This window comes from Amphiprion ocellaris, chromosome 8, assembly GCF_022539595.1.
Source record: "Amphiprion ocellaris isolate individual 3 ecotype Okinawa chromosome 8, ASM2253959v1, whole genome shotgun sequence".
Lineage (NCBI taxonomy): Eukaryota > Metazoa > Chordata > Actinopteri > Pomacentridae > Amphiprion > Amphiprion ocellaris.
In genome coordinates this window covers 4,178,201-4,200,810 of record NC_072773.1, presented here as the reverse complement: position 1 = coordinate 4,200,810, position 22,610 = coordinate 4,178,201, and the positions used below count along the sequence as shown (strand labels likewise).

The window sequence follows — 22,610 nt, the reverse complement described above, 5'->3', positions numbered from 1 at the left end:
GCTGAGCCGTGCAGGTCACAAATTGTGGTTTTATTGAAACACTGATGCACTGAAATCCTGCATAACGTCGAGCACTTTTCATCTGCAGAATCCAACTCCGACTAGACAGTGTCGCTCACTAAAATGCATCCTTAAAACCTCCATAAAACGCCTAAAAAACCTGATCCTAATTACGTGTCAGATTGAGAAAGTTCTTGCAGTTTCATCTTAGCAGGAAATACACCTGGTTCAGTTAAATGCATGGAGAAAAACTGGGTAAATATTGATGTTTGAGGCCACAGTGACACAACACCAGATAAAGATGAAACTGACTGACAGTAATTGCATTGTTTTACAATCTACTATAGGTTGAATTTAAGAGTTGCTCTGTTTGTGATCACACCTCTGCAGCAGCACATGCAGACTATAGTGTTTGCATGGTTTACCCACCTAACGGGCCGATAAACGAGGCCCCGGATCAACACTGACTGCTCTCACATGATGCTTCTACAAATTACAGCAGGTTCAACAGGAGGTCAAGCTGCTCTTCCTGCACCACAAACACCACCAGCTGCAGATAACAAATCTAAGAAATAAGACCAACACTGCTTTCAACATATCGCCAAGAAAAGGAGAGAAAACCGGAGAGAAATTGTAGAAAAACTACATAAAACTGCCAAAACGAGAGGCAGAGCAGCTGCTAACTGTAAGTAAGTCGCTTCATCAAAAACACATTCCCAGTTTCGTCACTGTAGCTGCAGGACTGTGTGTCCTCTTGTGGGCTCCGACCGGCAGTTTGAACTTTGGAATAAATTTAGCTGTAAAGTGGGCGACTCGCTTGTTTATGCAGCTCAAGCAGAAAAAAGAAGAAGATTGAAAAACACTAACAAGAAAATGTGCATGTCTCTCCTCCTGCAGGCTAAAGAATGGGATTAATGGTTTCAATGCAAGTTCAGCAGGGAAACCAGACCAGTGGCTGATTTAATTCAGTGTCCTCCTGCTTCTGCGCCAGTCATGGACGAGATTAGGTCTCTCTGCTGAGTCCTGATTGAAGGTGGCGTTTGATCAGAGCTGTCAGTGCACCGCTGGATCCAGGCCCAGACGCTGCATGTAGCTGGAATCCTCATTATGCAAATGAACTCACACCACGTTGGGAGGAGAAGAAGCAGAAGAAGAAGCTCCAGATGAAGACGTGACAGCTACTGAATCACAAACAAAATCAGCTCCAACGACAGAAGAAAGTTGCTGCAAAAAAACCGCGGAGAGCTTTTGCAAACATCCAGATGTTGGCGGCGCAGCAGATGGCACCAGCTTGTCTAGAAAAAGACGCATCTCACTCAACAGCTGGGTGGAATTCTCTGTGCAACCCTGAGCCTAAATCCCTGAATCACAACCTAAAAAAATACAAAATAAATCGCGCAACACTCACAGATTTGCGCTCCACCAAATGGCACCACGACGCGGGGATCACTTTCCTAAAGCCGGAGAGCTCGCTGCTGATGTTTGTGCTCCAAACTTACAAAAAGCAGCTCATGCGGACCACAGGGCAGCGGATTATCGTGGATATGGCGTCAAAACAGATCTCAGTTTTGTGTTTGTTTTTTTTTCTTGATCCTCATCCACCATTTTATCGCCACATTCAACTCTGAGAAAACCTCCGCAACGCCCAGAAACGCACCGCGAACATCTCGTCCAAAAGTGGGAGAAGAGACGCCGCATCCGAGCCCCACATCTGGACTTTTTCTCAGCAGCAGCAGCTAAAATGAAAAGAGGAGAAAGTTTGGAGGAATGGGTTCTTACCTGGTGGCCGTTTGGATGAGCGGTGCGTCAAAGCGGCTCCGCGTAAACGTTCCGTGTCCAGCGTCGCTCCTGCTGTGGTTTCTACCTGTTCAGAGACGGAATCCTGCAGAACCAACAGTTCCCATCGTCCCCCCTGCACTGACTCAACACTTCTCCCCCCTCCTGCCTCCTTCTGCTCGTCCCTCTCCTCCCCTCCGCTCCTCACCGGCCCGTTATTTAGTTTCGCAGTCCGGACCCCGGTGCCAGATGTCTCCGCCTCATCGCCGCGTTTCCTGCCGCCGCTGGTTCGAGGCTGAGCGCGGCTCCGTGACGGGATCAGGTAGGAAACTCCACGCAGACTCACCTGAAGGGAAAGATGCTGCGTGGAGAAGGTGGAGGTGGTCCGGAAGAGGCGCTACTGCCCCCATGTGGTCGGGGAGGAAAACAGCAAAAAAAGAGAGGACACTTTAATCTCCGACATTTAGGCTGCACTAAAACTGAATAAAAAATGATCATTTTAAAACAGAAAACACAGTTATTTGTGTGTAATACAATGCATTTTAATATATTAATTCAATAAATGATTATTTCCTTATAAACTGTTGTCAAACTTCACAACTTGTGTCCAGTTTTATGTAAAATTATACTTAAACAGAAAACCATAAAAACGACATTTAGTCTCCCGCATTTACACTAAAACTGGATTAAAACGGTCATTTCAAATTAGGAAATTGCAAAAAACAGAGGTATTCATGTGAAAGATAATACAAATGTACACATATATTGGACAAAAAATAGAATCCAGACCCATAAAGACTAACTTCATCAACTTAAAATATGAATTAGATGATAATTTTCTTATTCTTACTAACTAGTCCTCTGATATTATAATTTATTCATAATTTTCTCCTCAGTTAACCCTCCTGTTGTCCTCATTTACGGGCACCAAAAAATATTGTTTCCTTGTCTGAGAAAAATCCCAAAATTGAGCAAAAAAATTCCCCAAATTTCTGAAAATTTGCAAAACCTTCAGGAAGAAAATTCTGATAATTCCTTAAAAGTTTCCCTTAAAAGTTTTATTTTTAAACAAATCCCCCAAAATTGGCAAGAAAATTCTTGTAAATATTTTCAAAAATTAGTAAAAATCTTCAAAAAAAATCCTAAAAATATCTAAAGTGATTCCATATATATCAGTAAAACTTCTAATATTTTCTTTAAGAACATTCACATAAAAATCAACCAAAATCCAGCGAAATTCACAGGATTTTGGTTGATTTTTTTGTGAATGTTCTTAAGAAATATTTTTAACATTTCTTTTTTTTCTACCAATAATCTTCAAAGATTTCCCAAAAATGCTGAAAATGTGGACATCAGAAGTTTCACTGTGAAATTTTTATTTATTCTTTTCCACATTTTCAAATTTTAAACCGGGTTAATTTTGACCCACAGGACGACACGAGGGTTAATGAGTTCTGAATGCTAAAGAAGCTCATAAATTTCCAGATATTAATTCAAGAAATGATTATTTTCTTCTAAACTGATGTCAAAATTCCGAACTTGTGTCATTTGTCTCATTTGTTGTCATTTTGTCTCGTTTTTGTCATTTTGTGTTTTATTTTTGTAATATTTTGTCTTGTTTGAGTTGTTTTCTGACTTTTGTCAATTGTCTCATGTTTTTGTCATTTTGTTACCTTTGTGTCTCACTTATGTTCTTTGTCGTATTTTTATCATTTTGTGTTTTGCTGTATTCATTGTTTTGTGTCTCTTTTCTATTGTTTTATGTTTTGTTGTCTCGCTTGTGTCATTTGTCTCATTTTTTGTCGCTTTGTAACTTTTTTGTCTAATTTTTTTGTCTCTTTTTTGTTTTGTTTTGTTTGTCTCACTTTTGTCGCTTTGTGTCTCGTTTTCGAAATATTTTGTCGTTTTTTGTTTTTTGTCTCACTTTTGTAGTTTGTCTCACGTTTTGTCGTTTTGCTTCTTGTCTGTGTCGTTTTGGGTTGTTTTTGTTTTGCTTGTTACTTTTTTTGTTGTTTTGTTTCTCGCTTTGATCATTTTTTTCATTGTCATTTGTCCATTTTTTGTCGCTTTGTAACTTTTGTGTCTTATTTTTTGTCTCTTTTTTGTTTTGTTTCATGTCGTTTGTCTCATTTTTGTCATTTTGTGTCTTATTATAATAATATTTTGTCCTGTTTTTGTTGTTTTTTGTCTTTTTTAATGTAAAATACTATATCATTCAGTTCCAGATAGCTGTGACTAAATGTTTTGTGTCTTTGTAGACACTCTGTGATCTGTAGGTGATAATGTGTAAATCGGACCTGGGCATCCTACGGCCCGCGGGCCACATCCGGCCCGCCGCATGACCCTGACTGGCCCGTATGAAGTCACTGGAAAATATTAAAAGTCAATGCAAATATATATCATCACAATACATGCAAGCAATACGCCTGCACTGCTTTTATTTTGAAAGGTCCGCTAAGTTAACGTTTTTTCGCGCGTGCTTTCCGTACTTAGCATAAGGTTTATGCTGATTGGTTTGTTTGTTAGCTTCAGCCCGGGAAGATGTCAGCTAACGGCAAAGAAAGAAAGATTGAGTCCGAATGCAGAGTTTTTAACAAGGCATGGACTTCCAAGTATTTCTTCACTGAAGTCAGAGGTAAAGCTGTGTGTCTAGTTTGTGGCGAACAGATCGCGGTGCTCAAGGATTATAATCTGAATCGACATTACGAGACCAAACATGGCGGAGAAGTACAAACATTTGACTGATACAGAGCGGGGAGAATGTCTGAAGGTTTGCTAGCTAAACTGCTAAAGCAGCAATGACTTTGTTTTACCAAAGCTCACATCAAGGGATGCAGCAGTCAAGACGAGTTTTCTAATATCCTACAAAATCGCCAAAAACAGTAAGCCATTCTCTGATGGAGAGTTTATAAAAGAATGTCTGGTGGACTCTGCAGTGTTTATATGCCCGGAGAAGAAAGGAGTGTTCGTTAATGTGCCCCTTTGGAGGCGAACCGTAACGAGGCGGGTGGAGAGCAGCGCCGAAAATCTGGAGCTTCAGCTGCGCAACAAAGTGGACGATTTTGACGTTTTCTCCTTGGCTCTGGACGAGAGCTGTGATGTCCGTGACACAGCCCAGTTACTCATCTTTGTACGTGGACTAACAAAAAAACCTTTGAGATGACGGAGGAGCTGGCAGCTGTGCAGCCAATGAAGGAACCACGACGGTGAGTGATTTGTTCACTGAGGTAAATACACGCATGAACAAGCTGGGACTAAAATGGGAGAATTTAGTTGGTGTTACAACTGATGGCTGTCCAAATTTGACAGGGAAAAATGTTGGACTTTTGAAACGGATGCAAGATAAAGTGACTGAAATAAACCCAGAACAGAAACTGATATTTTTGCATTGTATTATACATCAGGAGGTGCTGTGTAAGTCAGTGCTAAAAATCAACCACGTGACTGATGTTGTAGCTAAAGTAGTTAACTTCATCAGGGCAAGAGCATTGAATTACAGACAGTTTGTTGTCTTTTTGGAGGAGATGATGGTGAACATGGTAACCTTGGTTACCAGACAGCTGTCAGATGGATCAGCCTGGACAAGATGCTGAAACGAGTTTGGGATCTGAGAGCAGAGATTCAAGAGTTGGACATTGTACATCATTGTATTGTGTAATTTACTGTTTTTATTGAGATATATATTGAGCAGAGCTTCTAAGTGTACTGGTCCGGCCCTTAACAACCGTCAAAGTTTCTCATTTGGCCCCATATGAAAATTAATTGCCCACCCCTGGTGTAAATGATAAACTGAGGCATAATATTGCTGAAATTTCACTTATTTTTCTTCAGAAATTTCAGGTTGTTCTTAATGTTTTGTAAATAGATAATTCCTTAAATGTGAATATTTTCAAAACATACCTTTTTGCACTAAAACAAAGGAGAAATTAGGAGTTGTGGTTATTTATAGGTTATTATGTTGTGATTTTACTGGTCACTGGAGATTAAATTGGGCTGAATGTGGAACCTGAACTGAAATGAGTTTGACGACCCTGGTCTAGATGCTCAATCTATTTTCTTATCTTTTAATGGATTTTTATGATCTTAATATCTACTTTTCTGTTTATTTCTATGATTTTAACGTATGTCTACCTTTAAATCATCTTTCTGAATGTATTTCTTTGCCATTGTATGAAATGTGCTCCACACATAAACTTGCCTTTAAGTTTTTGGGGCTGAAACAGTAAACGCAACTTTCACATTTTGTTTTCAGCCAGAAGTGTGGGACTTTAAGCAACTACATCTAAAATCTGGTGCAGAATGTGGTAATAAAACGTCCGAGATGTGCAGAGAATTAAAAGCACACTGAATTCTGTGATAAATGGGTGTATTTCTACCAAACTGGAAAAGAAAAAATGACATTTTATAAGGAAATTAGACAAGAATGTGAGTGAAAGTAGGAGCTCTGTGGTGTTAAAACAAACAAGAAGCAGAACAAGAGCAGCTAAACAATCCACGAAACTGACATAAAAACCTCTTTCTGCTTGTATTTTGGAGTCGATGACCATCAGCCTTTTTGCAGACAGAACTCGTCCTCAGTTGAAGCAGCCGATTAGACGCTTCGTCCAGAAGAGCAGCAAAGAACACTTGAGGCTTTCCTGTTAAAGTGCAGCTTTTAATCTGAGAGCGAGGAAACGTTTTATCTCACGAGTGTTCCCCTTATCCAGCTTCCAGCCTTCAGTTCCACTTGGAGTGAGCTGCAGGAGAGCAGACGGACGTGTGGAGGGCACAAAAGCAGGGTTCCAAGAAACAAACATCTGATTTCTCGCTGATCGATTTATCACCAATCAATACTGGAGCTGTAAGGAAGATAGGTTATTAAGGTGCACATTAGGGTGATGACTTTTTTACAACCTCATATCCCTGTATCATAATTTGATGAACTTTTATTAAAGATTAGATAAAATCTTACTTTTAAGGTGATTTGATAAAAAAACCTCACGCACAAAACGATTTTAAAAATTTTAATTATCAGCTTTTTGGCCAGAATTTATCAACTTCAAAACAACTACCAACACTTAGATTATCTTTTAAGGCATTGAATCATTTACTTTTCTATGGTTGGTGCTGTTTTTGGTACTGTTTGTGAATGCTTCTTTGGGCTTAACGAATTTAGTCCCATTGATAGTAATAGTGATTTTTTCAAAGTGGTTTGTGCGTGACCTTTTTCAATATTTCAACAGAATAAATGTCATTTTAATCATTAATAGGCAAAAGTTCATTCATTAGTGCTACAGGAAATAATTTTTGAGAAAAAAAAGTCAAAAAGTCATCACCCTAGTGCACATTGGGAGTGTTTCCCTCCATGGATTTTGGTCTTCAAAGTGCAAATAAATCAGTTCAATTAACGGCCCGAATGTCGTCACAGAAAACACCAAACAGTTTAACAAAAAGCTCAAACATTTTATTTAACTGTGTTTTAATATTTAACATCAGGAAAATAAATAAACAAACCCAGTTTCAATGAGGGTTTAAATACACAACAGCATCACATTTAGTGATAAAAATATGTGGATGTGACCTCATTTCACAGATTTACTGCAGTGTTTTCTGTAACCTTTGGCTTAGTTTTCATAACAGATTTCCAAGATGTGAAACATTAAATTGCAAAGAGACAAAACTGGCCTCTTATATTCTGCTTTTTATGCATGAAAAGTAAAGTAAATGCATCATTTGTTCCTCTGTTCTGAGAGAAACAGCCTCATTAGCTTCAATGCTAACCGCAGAAATCACTGAATCAATGTTTGCATTTCAACAATACAGTCGCTTACTGTTCCAAATGTACACAAATGACAGAAATGTATGAGGTCTGATGCTTTGAAGAAGACAAAACTCATTATTTAGCCTCATTTAAATGCAGAATTTACTGAAGTATAAAGTCTAAATGTGTAAGATGTGTTTCCATGAGTCTGTTTTTAAATTGCACAAGAAAAATGACAGTAAAAAAAGAGAAAATTGCTTAAAAAAAAAGAAAAAAGTTTTAAAGTGAACGGAACAACGCACTGAAGTTTAATGGAAGTGAGCTCAGCAAAAACAAAGATGTTTTGCATGAAGCATTAGACTCCAATTTCCACTAAAGGTCATGAAAAACATCATTTCTTCAGGAATCTGTGCCCTTCCTCAAACATGAAACTAACAAGAAATGTCTTGTTTGGAGGAAATATCTTCACTTTTCTTTGACAGATGCATAAAAATGTAGAATTAGCATCACTGCTAATTAAAACAAGCATTAATTCTCATATTATTTTGCAGATTTGCTCAAAATTTGTCTAAAACTTGCACTATTTTTGGATGAAAACTGGTTTATAGTTAAAGAGAACATTCAAAAAGCTGCATCAGTTCAAATAGTAGCTTCTTTACTTGTATATTTATTTCAAAAATGACCTCTGAAGACTGTTTGACAGCATGATAATGTAATTTATGTTATTTTAAACGATCAGTATAAATTGTGTTAAACGGTGAAATTTTGTCATGAAAACGAACCCAAACCATTCAGTTTTATTCCAGTTTACCAGTATCTTCATTTGCATGTTCATAATTGAAAAGAAATCCACTTATTACATCCTGAAAAATGCTGATTTCATCCCCCAGCCTGCATTTATATTACTGCTACTGTTAGCTTCTCTTTAAAACTGACCTGAGAAAAATAAAGCAATTAAAAAAAAAAAAACCCTCCCTGGAAGCTTAACGATAGATATATTCTTAAAAACCCTCAAAATGCTACAACTTCCACACCACCTGTTAAATATTCCACACAGGAGCTTTCTGATAATTAAACCTGCAGAAAATAACTCCTAATGACGCGACTCGGCGCCTCGAGAAGCTTTTTGTTTGTGTAATCAAACTGCTGCGGTGGATTATTGTTACCGGAGAATTGCATCGTTTTAAAACCTCATTTTTGTGTCATTTTCTGGCGAGGAAGTCACATTAAAGCTCAGTTTGCTCAGTGATCAGTCTGGAAGTATTCAAGTATCAGGTTTTGGGTTTCTGCATGGATGTAAACAACAAAGAAGGAAGTGAAGCCGGTGGATTCTGCTCATTTTTCTTCATATCTGACCCCAATTATGGCACAAATCTGAGAGAGTTACAGCAATGAACCCGCCGACTGATTAGTCACACTGACTTTAGATCAGTTTAATTCAAAAGTGTCGGTTCACTTGAGGGCTGTGTGAAGAGCTTTTTGTGGAAGCTGACATCCTTTTATCCCCGTTCTGGAAAAGATCAAGTGGTTTTTAAAGCGTTTCACATGAATTCCAATCCATCTCACCTCTCAGTTCCACTTTCTAAGAATATCTGATCTTCATAAAACTATAATCCTCTCATACATTCATGTAACTGTCCTACGTTTGTGTTTTTATCTCAGTCCTACCTACAGTTTCTGCACACCTGGAGGTTACCATGGAGACAAACAGGAAGTAGGAGGAGTTTTCTAGCCCTCCCCCTGCTGGAGGTTCCTCTCATAGTTTTTCAGACAGATGTGGATGCGCTGGGTGAAGTAGCTGGGGTCAGAAATGGCCTGGAGCAGGTCGGTCTGGACCAGCGTGAGGTCGTACAGCTCAGAGGTGCAGGCAGGACGGGTCTCAGTGCCACCCGCCTCCAAGAACACCTGACAAAAGCACAAACAGCCACACAGAGGAAACAAAAGAGGGAGGAAGGCGTGGAGATTAGCTTCATGGAGCAGCTGCATGTTGATCACTAATTCAGTTCTTTAATCAGTCCGTCACATCAGTCCAGCATTGTAGCTCTGGTGTGTAGCTTTTCATTAGAATTAAGTCAGCATTCAGTGGGAATAGAGAAGAAACGAAAAGAATAGAAAAAGAAAGAAAAGAAAGAATAATAGTATAGAATTCAAAAGAACAGAAAACAAGATAATAGAATAAACCAAAAAAATACAATGTAATACAATGGAAAAGAATAAAAAGAAAAGAATAGAATGGAAAGAACAATAGAAAAAAATAGAAAAGAATATAAAAATACTTGAACAGAATAAAATAGAATATAAAATAATAAAAAGAAAAGAATAGAATAAAAGAGAACAACAGAAAAGAATAAACAAATAAAATACAATGGAAAAAAGAAAAAAAATAATAAAAAGTAATAGAATAATAATAAATAATAGAAAACAATAGAATAGAATAGAAAAGAATAGAATAGAATTTTGAAAAAAGAATAGAATAGAATAGAATAGAATAGAATAGAATAGAATAGAATAGAAGAAAAAGAATACAATACAATAAAATAAAAACATTCTGGAGACCTTACACCCTCACACAAAGCAAAAAGGTATCAATATCAGCTAATTACATGTATTTAATGTTAGAGTTCACTAAAAACTGAGGCTCGTGTTGCAGCTCTGTAATCAGAATCAACCAGAACTCAGTTAATCCCTATAAGAAGCTCCGTGATCTCTGACATGTTTGCAGAACTGTTTGTTTCATGAATTTCCCTCGAGTACATTAAAAGTTTTAGAACTTTTTTTAAACTTGCAGTGTGAAAAAATAACTTGAAACTGTATATATGACTAAAAACTAAACAAAGGAATAACACTCTGGGGTTGTAAAATGTAACTTTGGGTGAACGTTTGCAGTAGATTACAGAGAAATCAGATAAATTAATTAGCTAACAGGCTATTCAACTGTTTAAATGTGTGACTGTTGTGGTTCCTGTAATAAAATATTTCACCAAACTGGCTCCACATGTGGCAGGATAACCTCCTTTTTTATTTCTCTTCATGTATTATTGGTCCTGATTTAGTGGCAGAAATGCTTCATACATATATTCTATAAAACTGGACGGTTAAAAACTGATAAACTCAGATCAGATGAATTTTCCATCCATTTGTGACTAAATGCAGTTCCTCACATTGAACGCCAGAGGGCACCGTCCAAATATCGTACGAATTTCTGGACATGAAAATTTCAAGAAAATGAGGCGTGACTTTCAGGGTGCATGTGGTGGGACAGGAAGTGGAACTTTTCAGGAACTTATCAGGTATTTCTGACGTTTACCTTTGGATTAACGATGGTGTCCTCGTCGTTCTGCCGGATGTTGTCGTCTATGAAGATGTGCTGAACGTTCTGGTCAAACGGGTCGACCCACAGCGGCTTCCCCCCACGGATGGAGAAGGTGTTAGTGACCCACCTGGAGAACAAAATGTCCAGCAAAGATTAGAAAAAGGTCAAAGGAAGACCACAAAACCACATGAAGATGAAGTTTTTATGACACAACAACGTTAAAATATCTTGTTAAAAGTATAAAGTTTCCATTTTGTGCCGTGAACATTATCCGCTTTTGTTTTTCTAATGTGGCAACATCATCAAAAGCCTCTAGAATAGTTCTTAGGTGTCCAGATGGTGCCGATGAAAAACAAAAAACACACAAAAACCAGAAGAACATGTCAGGACTATAGCATAGCATAGTATAGCATAGTATAGCATAGTATAGCATAGCATAGCATAACATAGCATAGCATAGCATAACATAGCATAGTATAGCATAGTATAGCATAGCATAGTATAGAATAGTATAGCATAGCATAGCATAGTATAGCATAGCATAGTATAGCATAGTATAGTATAGAATAGTATAGCATAGCATAGCATAGCATAGTATAGCATAGCATAGTATAGCATAGCATAGCATAGCATAGTATAGCATAGTATAGCATAGTATAGCATAGTATAGCATAGCATAACATAGCATAGTATAGCATAGCATAGCATAGTATAGTATAGAATAGTATAGCATAGCATAGTATAGCATAGCATAGCATAGCATAGCATAGCATAACATAGCATAGTATAGCATAGCATGGCATAGTATGGTATAGTATAGTATCGTAAAGCAAAGGATGTGATAGGATAAGCCAGAAAAATGAATTAATGCGCATTTCATTTTTCATGTGCAATATTTCATTTTTCTGGTGCAATATTTTATTTTACTGGTGCAATATATCAGTTTTCATGTGCAATTTTCCAACTTTGTGTGCAATATCACAACTTAATGAACAATAATGTATTGTTCATGTTCAAAATTCCAACTTTACGTGCAATATTTCATTTTTCTGGTGCAATATTTCACCTTCATGTTCACTATTTTTTCATGTGTAATGTTCTTACACAATAATTATTTTTTCATGTGCAAAATTCCAACTTCATGTGCAGTATTTCATCTTTCATGTGCAATTTTCCATGTTCGTATTGCACATGAACATGAAATATTGCACCAGAAAAATGAAACATTGCACATGAAAAATGAAATATTGCACCAGTAAAATGAAATATTACACAGGAAAAATGAAACATTGCACATGAACATGAAACACTGCACCAGTAAAATGAAACACTGCAGTTGTAAAACGACCTCTTACCAGTCGAAGTGGTCCTGGAAGCCCCCCAGGCCCTGGAAAGAGCTGAAGTACTGGTACAGGCTTCTCTCTCCGTCCCGACTCGACACTCGGTCCTCGGCTCGGCTCAGGACGATTCCCTTCCTGTTGCAGCGGATCTTTCCTGGAGTCAAATCCACACTTAGCTGAGAGAGAACAGAGGAGGAGGATGAACTGTGTGGTCAGCGTAAAAACCACAAAAAACATCTGTAACGTTTTTCTGTTGTTAAAACAAAGCCTCGGGCTGATTTGACCTAAATTAACTGTGAGATCAGCACCAAAGCTGTAAAATAAAATCTGGTTCAGCAACACAAAAGCAACTATTTCTGCAGCTTAATGAGACATAATGTGGTGAAGATCAGAACCTTGAAAACACCGCAGGGACAGTAAATGATCCGAGACATTTATCGACACATTTGAAATGTATTAAATCACGTTTGTGTCCCAGATCTACGCAATAAACAGACAGTATTTTGAAGAACAGCTGAAGATAAATAACCTAGAAATCATTTAAACTGGGAATATGTTGGACAAAATCATTCATTTTGAGCAGCTTCTCCTCACTAGAGATTTAAATGTGCTCTATTTTAGGTGCTCACTGCTTTTAATATGCCATCGAGTAGGAAACCAGTGTGCATGAGAATGTAAAATAGCTGAATTTAGTTTAACCAATAAATACTGGTGATGCTTTAAATTAAACATTGCACATGAAGATGGGAATATTGCACCAAAACAAAAAATTATCACATATAAAGTTGGAATTTTGCACATTAAAAAATTATTACTGTAACTATTGAACATTGAGGTACTGCACTTGATAAATTCAACATTGAAGCTACAATACTACACCACAAAAAAATGTGCATGAAGGTGGAAAATTGTACCAGAAATTGAAATATTGTACATGAAATTGAAATATTGCACCAAAATATCAATATTGCACATGAAGTTGATATTTTTCACGAGAAAGAATATTGTGCATGAAGGTGGAAAATTGCACGAGGTTGAAATATTGCACCAGGAAAATTAAATATGGCACACAAAGTTGGAATACTGCACTTAAAAAAAAAAATATATATATATATATATATATATATTGTGCATGAAGTTGGAAATTGGCACATGAAAATGAATTACTGAACATGAAGTTGGACTATTATTATTATTATTATTATTATTATTATTATTATTATTATTATCATTATTATTTTACTAAACAAATAAAATAATACACATGAAAAAGCAAATATTGGGCATGAAGGTGGAGAATTTTTAAAATTTAAGGAATGTAATAAATGTTGGTGATGCTGGAGTAATTTTACTGTGAAACCCAAACACACAAATATTTGGACATAAAGTTGGATTAAACACTATGTCTGCAGCTGATTTTGCTCTTCCTGTCTAAATCTATACATTAACAAACAGCTTTTAAAAAGAATTATTATTATTCTTTTGTACATTTCAGGTTGTTTGCAATACAAACTATATACCCCTGCACATTATTGGGTGATAAATCTGCACATTTCTGCACACAAAGTATTTCTGTTAGTGTATTAAGTGAGCCAAAGCATAATTATTGAAGCTCACTCGTTATTCTTCCGACATGATTTTCTGCACTTTATTAAAAAAACAAACACATTATACATCACAACGTGCGGCTCGATTGTGTAGCGAAAAATCCCCATTGAAATGAATGGGAAGTTGGCCGGACAACTGCCAAAACCAGCCATCTTTGGAGCCCTGTAGCTCTGGAAGGTTTTACACTAGAATCTTTATTTAAAGTTTACACATCTCACAAGGCATTGAATAATATTCATTTAAATCCACATTTTTATATCTTTTAAAAATTTTATGCAGCTGTAGTTTAAGTTTATGAATTTTTAGAAAATCTAGAATTTTTTTCAGCGTAAGAGGGTGACATCACATGTTTTAACTAGATAATTTTTTTTGGGAAAAAGTGCAGTTAACCTAATTTCCTTCTCACAATTTCCCTTCTCCATGATGAATTTATACATATAAATGTAGGTAATTTTGTCCTCTTTCACCCAGTCTCATTTCTGTAGGATTTATAGTTTTTCATAAATCACCTCAGAGCTCAGAATGTGTCGACCAAAACTCTCACTGACTCCATTATATCTGAGCTCTAAAACCAGAAACAGTGAATCTCTCCAACCTGCCATCAAATCTGTAGAAAACAGTTCATTCAAGCTTAAAAAGCTCGCAAGATCTTGAATAATTTTCTTTTACATCCAGTTTTTACGCAGTCGCAGTTAAAGTTTATGAATTTTTTAAGAATGTAGAATTTTTTTCAGCCAGAGTGGGTGACAGCATGTGTTCTGACCAAATACATTTTTTTTTTTGGAAAAACATGCAGTTAATCTTGTCTCCTTAAAATTCCTGCTCTACATGAACAATTTATACCTATAAATGTCGGTATTTTTGTCCTCTTCCATCCAGTGTGCATCATTTCTGTACGATTTGTAGTTTTTTTCATAAATCACCTCAGAGCTCAGAGGAAAAACTCAAAGATGTTAAAAGGAAGTGAGCAGGGTTAGTGAAACATGCTGGCTTTTCAAAATAAAATTATTTAAATAAATTATACTTTATGTAGAATTACAACAAGACATATTAACAGGTAAAAGCTTCATTGACACTTCTTTAATCTACATGTTTACTGTTATGCACTCAAACACAAAGTTAAATTCCTTGTATGTTCATAAAACTGAAGGTTTCCCTCAAAACATAACGCTTTAATTAGGCTGTTTCCTGCTGCACACATCTCCCAGACTTGACTGCACTGAGGAAGGAAAACAACTCGAGTCCAGAGCAAACTGAGCAATCACATGATGCCTGGCGATTGATTTTACCCGCTGCTCTTTCCGTCTAAACGCACAGATGAATAAAATGGATCTGACAGGTAACTGCTGGATTTCCACTGTGCTCTTCTTTAGACAGCTAACAGAGTCTGACAGCTTCTGGACGTCGCTTCCTGCCTCCGTCCGGTCTGACAGCTGCTGTTTTCTCAGAACCAATGAATCCCACCACAGGTGCTAAACCCTCCAGGTGGGGAGTCTAATGTTTAGAGGCACAGAAAAGGTCTGCAAGAACCCGAAATTACATCTAAATAAACAGAGAACTGAACAGATGCAGACGCTTGCAGCAGCTGCAGTGAAGTGTGTTGGTGAAAAAACGTCCAATAAAGTCACTGAAGCTGATTTTCTGTTTTTCAAGGATGTCAAGTCTGGCTTAAAGTGTCTTTAGAGTGTAGTGAAACAGGCTGAGTTCTTATGTAAAGTCAACAAATTCAGTTCAACTGCACTAATTCTGTCAAGAAAAGGGTTAAAGATGCAACCAGAAGCTTGTAGGTCAGAGGTGTCAAACATGCGGAACCACGAGACGACTTTGTAAAGAGTAAACATTCCAGAGAAGACATGAACTGCAAATCGTAAATTTGTAAAACTGTAAATTTAAAATAACTTCTAGATAATGGCAAGTTGTTTTGATCATCAAGTAAAATACTAGATCGTTAATTGTTGTTTTGTCATTTTGTGTCTCATTTTTGTAATATTTTGTCTTGTTTTTGTTGTTTTTAGTCTTTTTTTGTCTGACTCTTGTCATTTTGATCATAAAGTGAAATCCTACATCATTCAGTTCCAGATACCTGAGACTGAATGTTATGTTTCTTTGTAGACACTCTGTGATCTAGAAGTTGTAATGTGCAAATGATGAACTTAGTCATAATGTTGTTGAAATTGAATTTATTTTTCTTAAGAAATTTCAGTTTGTTCATAACGTTTTGTAAAAATGTGAACATTTTTGCACTAAAACAAAGGACAAATTTGGAGTTGTTATTTATAGGTTATTGTGCTGTAATTTTACTGGTCCGGCTCACTTCAGATCAAATTGGACTGAACTAAAATGAGTTTGACATCCCTGTTGTAGACGGTTCAAACAAATGGTCAAGGGATGTTTAACCAACTATTAGCATTACTGTATGTATATTTATGACCTAATAGATGTCATATCTCCAGAAGTCCTTCAGTAAATCAATGAAAAAACCAAAATGCAGGGCAAAGACTCATGTAGGGCTGCAGCTATCGATTATTTTAGTAATCGAATATTCTATCAATTATTTTGCCGAGTAATCGGTTTGGTGTTACAGCATCTCAAGCTGAAGTGAGCGCACTGTGCAACAGAAATAACCGTCCTGATGACTGTTTGGGGTTTTTTTGACAATTTTTTTTTTTTTTGGTTCTTAAAACATTCAGATAGTATTAGGAAGCTGTTTTTTTTTGCTCCCATAATAATAAAACCTGTTTCTGGTTGTGAAAAGTCTCATGTAAACTTGTGACTGACTTCACCTTGAGGTCGGGCAGGTCGGGGAACAGCGGGTGACTTCCTTCGTTCAGCGCTCGGTTCATGGCTCTCAGCACTCGAGGCAGATCGGTTCCGAACGTACGGAACACGACAGCGAACTCCCGTCCTTCCTGGACCAGGTCCCTGAGCAGCTGGAAGAAGGACGGCAAGATCCAGTGGTACAAACGTCCATCTTCCCCTTTCACAGACAGATCTCTGTCGCCCTGCAGGGAAAACCACAGTCAGCAACACAAACCTGCAGGAAACAGTCAGACTGGTTCACAGGGAGAGAAATCTAATCATGAACAGAAGCAGTGAACCAGTAAACCTGTATATTATTTGCATATATGAACACAATAAATGGTCTGTTTATGTATATGTCAGATTTTGAACTTTCCAGCTACTCATCTGTGCCATTCAGTTGGAAAAATGAACCAAACCTAAGCTTGTGATATTTCAACAATTCCATCTGGTTTGCATTTAGTTGGACCATCATTTATTTTTCAACAGGACAATGACCCCAAACACCTTGTGCCTTGTCAAGGTACATTTGTGGAATTTCTTGTCTTCTTAATGGGGTTGGAACCATCAGTTGTGTTATGCAGAAGTCAGCTTGGTCCACAGTTTACAGCCCTATTTGACAAATGTTAGAATCAATATAATGACAAGAACCAATCAGCTGAGTAAAGAGAAACGATAGTCCATCATTACTTTAAGAACTGAAGGTCAGTCAGTCCAGAAAATTGCAAAAACTTTGAATGTATCCCCAAGTTCAGTCTCTAAAACCATCCAGCACTACGACCAAACTGGCTCCATGAGGACCTCCCCAGGAAAGGAAGACCAAGAGTCTCCTCTGCTGCTGAGGAGAAGTTCATCCGAGTCTCCAGCCTCAGAAATGGAAAGTTAACAGCAGCTCAGATTAGAGTCCAGATAAATGCCACACAGAGTTCTAGCAGCAGACACATCTCTAGATCAACTGTTCAGAGGAGACTGAACCAATCAGGTCTTTATGGTCAAATAGCTCCTCAGAAACCACTACTAAGGAAAAGCAACAAACAGAAGAGATTAGTTTGGGCCAAGAAACACCAGCAATGGACATTAGACCTGTAGAGATCTGGGCTTTGGTCTGATGAGTCCAAATCTGAGATCTTTGGTTCCACCTGCCGTGTCTTTGTGAGACCAGAAAAGCTGGTGGAACTCTGAACCAGCATGGTTCTACCACAGCATCCTGCAGCGACATGACATCCCATCTGGTTTGTATTTAGTTGGACCATCATTTATTTTCCAGCAGGACAATGACCCCAAACACACCTCCAGGCTGTGGAAGGACTATTAGAAGCAAAAGGACCAACAAATGCTCAGCATCTCTGGAACTCCTTCAAGACTGTTGGAAAACCATTTCAGGTTCTACCTCATGAAGCTCATCCAGAGAATGCAAAGAGTGTGTAAAGCAGGAATTAAAGCAAAGGGTGGCTGTTTAGAAGAATCTAAAATATAAAACATGTTTTAACTTATTTCACACATTTTTGTTTACTACATAATTCCATATGTTCATAGTTTTGATGCCTTCAGTGAGAATCTACAATATAAATAGTCATGAAAATAAAGAAAAAACACTAAATGAGAAGGTGTGTCCAAACTTTGAACAATAGTGTATGTACCATGTATGCAGAGTATTTCTTGAGGAAATACAAAAATCTGAATCTGAAAGTATTACTGCAGAGAGGGGAGTGATTTTTCTCTCAGGGCAGAACTTATAAGATCAGTTTTCTAACATTATAAACCCTCTTATCGACTCTCTCTTGCCTTGGTGCCTTCAGGCCAGCGGAGCAGGTCCAGATGTTCGTCCAGAACCGAACGGAAGCGTCGCCCAGCGGCGGAGGTGAAACCAGGCAACCGTCCGAACTGGGAGTAGAAGCTAACGGCATCGCTGCAGGGCGGCAGCAGGGAGGGAAAGTCACTCAGCCACTCCCAGGCTCCTGAAATAAGAATAAGATTCATGTGAACAGATTTAAATCCAGCCACAACAGAAAGCAGGCTGCAGAGAGAGTGAAGGAGTTTATTTACAAGTCAGTACCGTCATGTTGTATATTTACTTAGTCACATTTACTGTTTTCATAAACCTTTAACAATTGTGATGTTTTCTATTTACAAACAACCACATTATGTCCATGCGGTCACTAATAAATAAAATAGATGGCTTTAATCAAGTTACAGCAAAAGCACAATGTCATCTATTTACATCTGTTTTTATCATATAACTGACATTTATTGTTAAACTTTATTTTCTTGTTCATTTTATTCTTTTTATCCTTTATTCACTCATTTATTGTATTTATTTACTATTATTATAATTATGTTTAGCCTTGTGTTTATGGTTTTATCCTTTTTTAAATTTCATTCCACTTGTTCTTTGCCTTACTTGGATGTTGCATTTTATTAATCAACAATAAGAAGAAGAATATAAATAACAATAAAGTGGCTTGGTGTCAAATGAAAACCATACGTCTCATCTGTTTTCAGGTAACTCACAGGATTTATTCAGCTTTGGAAACAAGATAAATGACTGAAACCATAACAGAACAATAATTCAACAGTTAATCTGGGGGGAAAAAAGCTCCACCGTATTTGGAGATTCTGAGTTTTTAGGCAGTAAAAACGAACTTTATTCAGCATGAAGCTGGAAGAAGATGCTCAGAGTTTGTTGCTTCCAGCTATTTAGGATTATTTCCTCTGAGTTCATTAAAACATCTGCAGCATCAGACAGCAGCAGGATCCATATGAGCATCTCCCAAAAAGAAAGAGGTGCACGGCAGCAACTTCATGAATCACTAATAATTAGAAAAAATTTATGGGGATTTAACAGTAATTGACACCCATGAGTTGTCACAGTTTATCAGCTGCAGTTACCATCATTTGTTGAATACTGAACACATAAACAATGAATATTACTTTACTGTAAACGTATGATTAGTTTGGGAGCATACAAATATTTTTCTGTCACATTAATGTGTTTTAGGAGGAAGATTTTGCCATTTCTCAGCAGCAGTGACATTATATGGATGCCGTTATAGAGCAGAACCTTTAAAATACTGCAAAGGGTAGCTGAGGAAGTGCATTTAATTGTTCTATAATGGCTTTATTTAGATAAAGTATGATCACATGTGGACAGAATATTCAGTATTGGAATCATAAATAAATCATGGAGGAGTCATCAAACTGTCTTCTGTCAAAACAGGAAGCTCAAGTTTATAAATTTAACTACTTTATGACAGTGCAGACAAATGCAGAACCAGTCGGCCGACAGCAGAATACAGATTTGCAGAGTTTATGGAAGCATGTGGAGCAGTAACTGGTAATACTGCAGTCACATTAAATGAATAAATACTGCTTCACAACTTTTAGAAAAGTTTAAGAGCACAAAAGTGTTACATTTCCTGCATTTTTGGATAGAGTCGGGTTTGTTTTCAGCTCCGTGAGGGACTGAGTAACTCAGATATATGGAAATACCTGAATCTTATATAGAACCTAACCATCAAAACACAGCAAAAAATATCCATAACTGTCACAAAACACTTTCCACACAAAAATAGGTAGCTGCTATCTCTGTTTGAGACTGTTTAGAAACTTTTAGGCATGATAATGACAAATTTAAGAAGATGAAGAGGTTACATGTCCTACATGTAGAACAGATGGTTTCGGTTTTACTACCATGAGGAACGCAGATGTATGGAAATACCCTGATGTACCAGGGTTGTTCACAAGACTTAACCACCAAATTATGGCAATAAGCAGCCAAATAACACTGTAGATGCATTTAATTATACTGTAATTGACTTTAGATAGAGACATTATCATCAAATGGATAGACTTTTCAAAACTAAAATCATAAATAGGAGAATTTTTGCTTTGTTACCATAGTTTTTAAGTAACAACAGCATGGCAGAATTCCTGAAATCCAGTTCTGGCGTTTGGTTTTTGTGTTCCACCCTAAATTTGCAGGTTCCCCACCTGGACACCCCTTTGAGAAGTTTCTAGAAGCATCTCTGGATCTTTGTAAAGGTGACCTGTTAGTCGGCTTATTTAATAATCAGCTATATATCAGTAATATCCGATTATTTTCTGTGTTGACAGCTAGTTTGTTGAGGAGAAGTGAAGGAAAACGGCTTAAATTGGCTGTTTTTTTGACGGAGTTCTGAACAGGAACAACCATCAGCATCCTGACAGCAGGTGACCGGTTTACCGTGTTTGTCCATCCGCCCCCAGGTGACGGTGGTCAGGAAGCAGTCCAGAGCCGCCACCGTCCCCTGAGCCGTCACCGCGTCCGACACCAGGATGGTGTTGTTCAGGTCCACATGAAGGACCAACTTCTTCCCCCGGTCCTGGTTCGGGGACCGCAGCCCCCGAGGGACCGCCACCACCGGGTCACCTGTCCAGCCGCCCGCCGGGTTCGTGTCAGGGTCGCTCCGTGTCCGGTCGCCTCCAGCCGCCGGAGGGCCGCGGTTCTCTGCTACCTCCGCCATGAGAGCCACAGGAGGACGGCGGCTACTGCGGGGGAAATATTTCAGCTGAAACTTGCCACCGAACCGGCTCTGCCATATGTCAGAGCCGCTCTGATTCACGGAGCTTTACCGGTTCTTCCTCCCCGACCGGGAGCTTCTTCTTCGTTGGTGGCGGTTGGACGAAACCACACAGCAGGAAACAGCGCCGACCGCCCCCATCTTGAATGTTTATAACAGAAATATCATCTTTTATGTAAAGTTTATTAAATTCAGACAGATGCTGGAGTTATTTCAGTATCATAAGTCAGCAGATAAAGCTGCAGTTTCAGGACCACACTTCCAGGACCGATATTTTGTGCCACAGCGCCCCCTACCGAAGTGGATGATTCCAGCCAGAATCCTCCATTCTGTTCAAGTGTTGCTCGTTTAAAGTTTTATTCCAGCCAAAATATTGCGTTCTGTTCGAGTATTTATAGTTTAAAGTTTTTTTTCCAGCCAAAATACTATATTCGGTCCAAGTATTTACAGTTTAAAGGTTTTTTTCCAGCTAAAATACTACATTATGTCCAAGTATCTATAATTTCAATGTTTATTCCAGCCAAATTACTACATTATGTCCACATATTTGTAAGTTACAGTGTATTCCAGTCAAAGTACTACATTCTGTCCAAGTATTTATAGTTTAAAGGTTTATTCTAGCCAATATATTGCATTCTTCAAAGTTTTTTTTCACCCAGTATACTATATTCTGTCCAAATATTTGTATGTTAAGGTTTATTCCAGCCAAAATACTGCATTCTGTCCAAGTATTTATAATTTAAAGGTGCATTCCAGCCAAAATACTACATTCTGTCTGAGTATTGATAGTTTAAAGTTTTATTCCAGCCAAAATACTGCATTCTGTCCAAGTATTTATGGTTTAAACATTTTTTCCAGCCAAAATACTACTTTCTGTCCAAGTATTTACAGTTTAAAGGTTTATTCTAGCCAATATACTGCATTCTTTAAAGTTCTTTTTCATCCAATATACTATATTCTGTCCGTGCTTGTAGTTTAAAGGTTTATTCCAGCCAAAATACTACATTATGTCCAGGTATTTACAATTTAAAGTTTTTCCCCCATACAATATACTACTTTCTATCCAAATACTTAGAATTTAAACGTTTTGTAGTTTATAGCCATATACTATACTGTGTCCAAGTACTTCCTAAGGTTAATCCCACCTTCTGTCCAACTGCTTCTAATTTAATGGTTTGTTCCAGCTAATATACTACTTTATGGATATGTACTTCTAACTCAAAGGTTCATTCCACCCAGTATACTATCAACAACCTTTAACTAGAAGCTACTGAAAGTTGCACTTTATATTTTTGTCTTTTTCATCTCTTATCCATGAAACACTCATGCAGTAGTACGTCTGCTTAACATCCTTTTTTTCTCGTTGTCCACCTTGCCTTAAATTCATGACATCTGGAAAAAAATCAGTTCATCAAGCAAGTTATGGCTCGCTTCTTCAGCGTTTGTGGTGTTTTCTTCATTTGAACCCCACAAAC

General features: G+C 37.6%; 2 protein-coding genes and 1 long non-coding RNA gene across 3 annotated transcripts in view; 1 reads left to right on the top strand and 2 right to left on the bottom strand.

Annotated features, from left to right (window-relative positions):
* Positions 1-2,164, bottom strand: part of LOC111579966 (kelch domain-containing protein 8B) — a 269,839-nt gene extending 267,675 nt beyond the window's left edge. The window contains exon 1 of the mRNA XM_023287512.3: positions 1,780-2,164. The gene's annotated coding sequence lies outside the window, so the exon portion shown is untranslated. The remainder of the gene's footprint in view (positions 1-1,779) is intronic.
* LOC129349425 (uncharacterized) lies at positions 559-8,485 on the top strand. The gene is made up of 2 exons (XR_008602426.1): positions 559-685; positions 898-8,485. It is a non-coding gene; the product is annotated as an uncharacterized LOC129349425 (long non-coding RNA).
* Positions 7,198-21,293, bottom strand: si:dkey-32e6.3 (uncharacterized). Its single transcript, XM_023287508.3, has 6 exons — positions 20,799-21,293; positions 18,362-18,534; positions 16,561-16,779; positions 12,185-12,345; positions 10,824-10,956; positions 7,198-9,421 (listed from the first exon to the last, which is right to left on the bottom strand). Exons 1-6 carry the CDS (start codon positions 21,076-21,078, stop codon positions 9,245-9,247), a joined length of 1,143 nt encoding a protein of 380 aa, XP_023143276.2. The 5' UTR covers positions 21,079-21,293; the 3' UTR covers positions 7,198-9,244.
* Between the last annotated feature and the right edge of the window lie 1,317 nt (positions 21,294-22,610).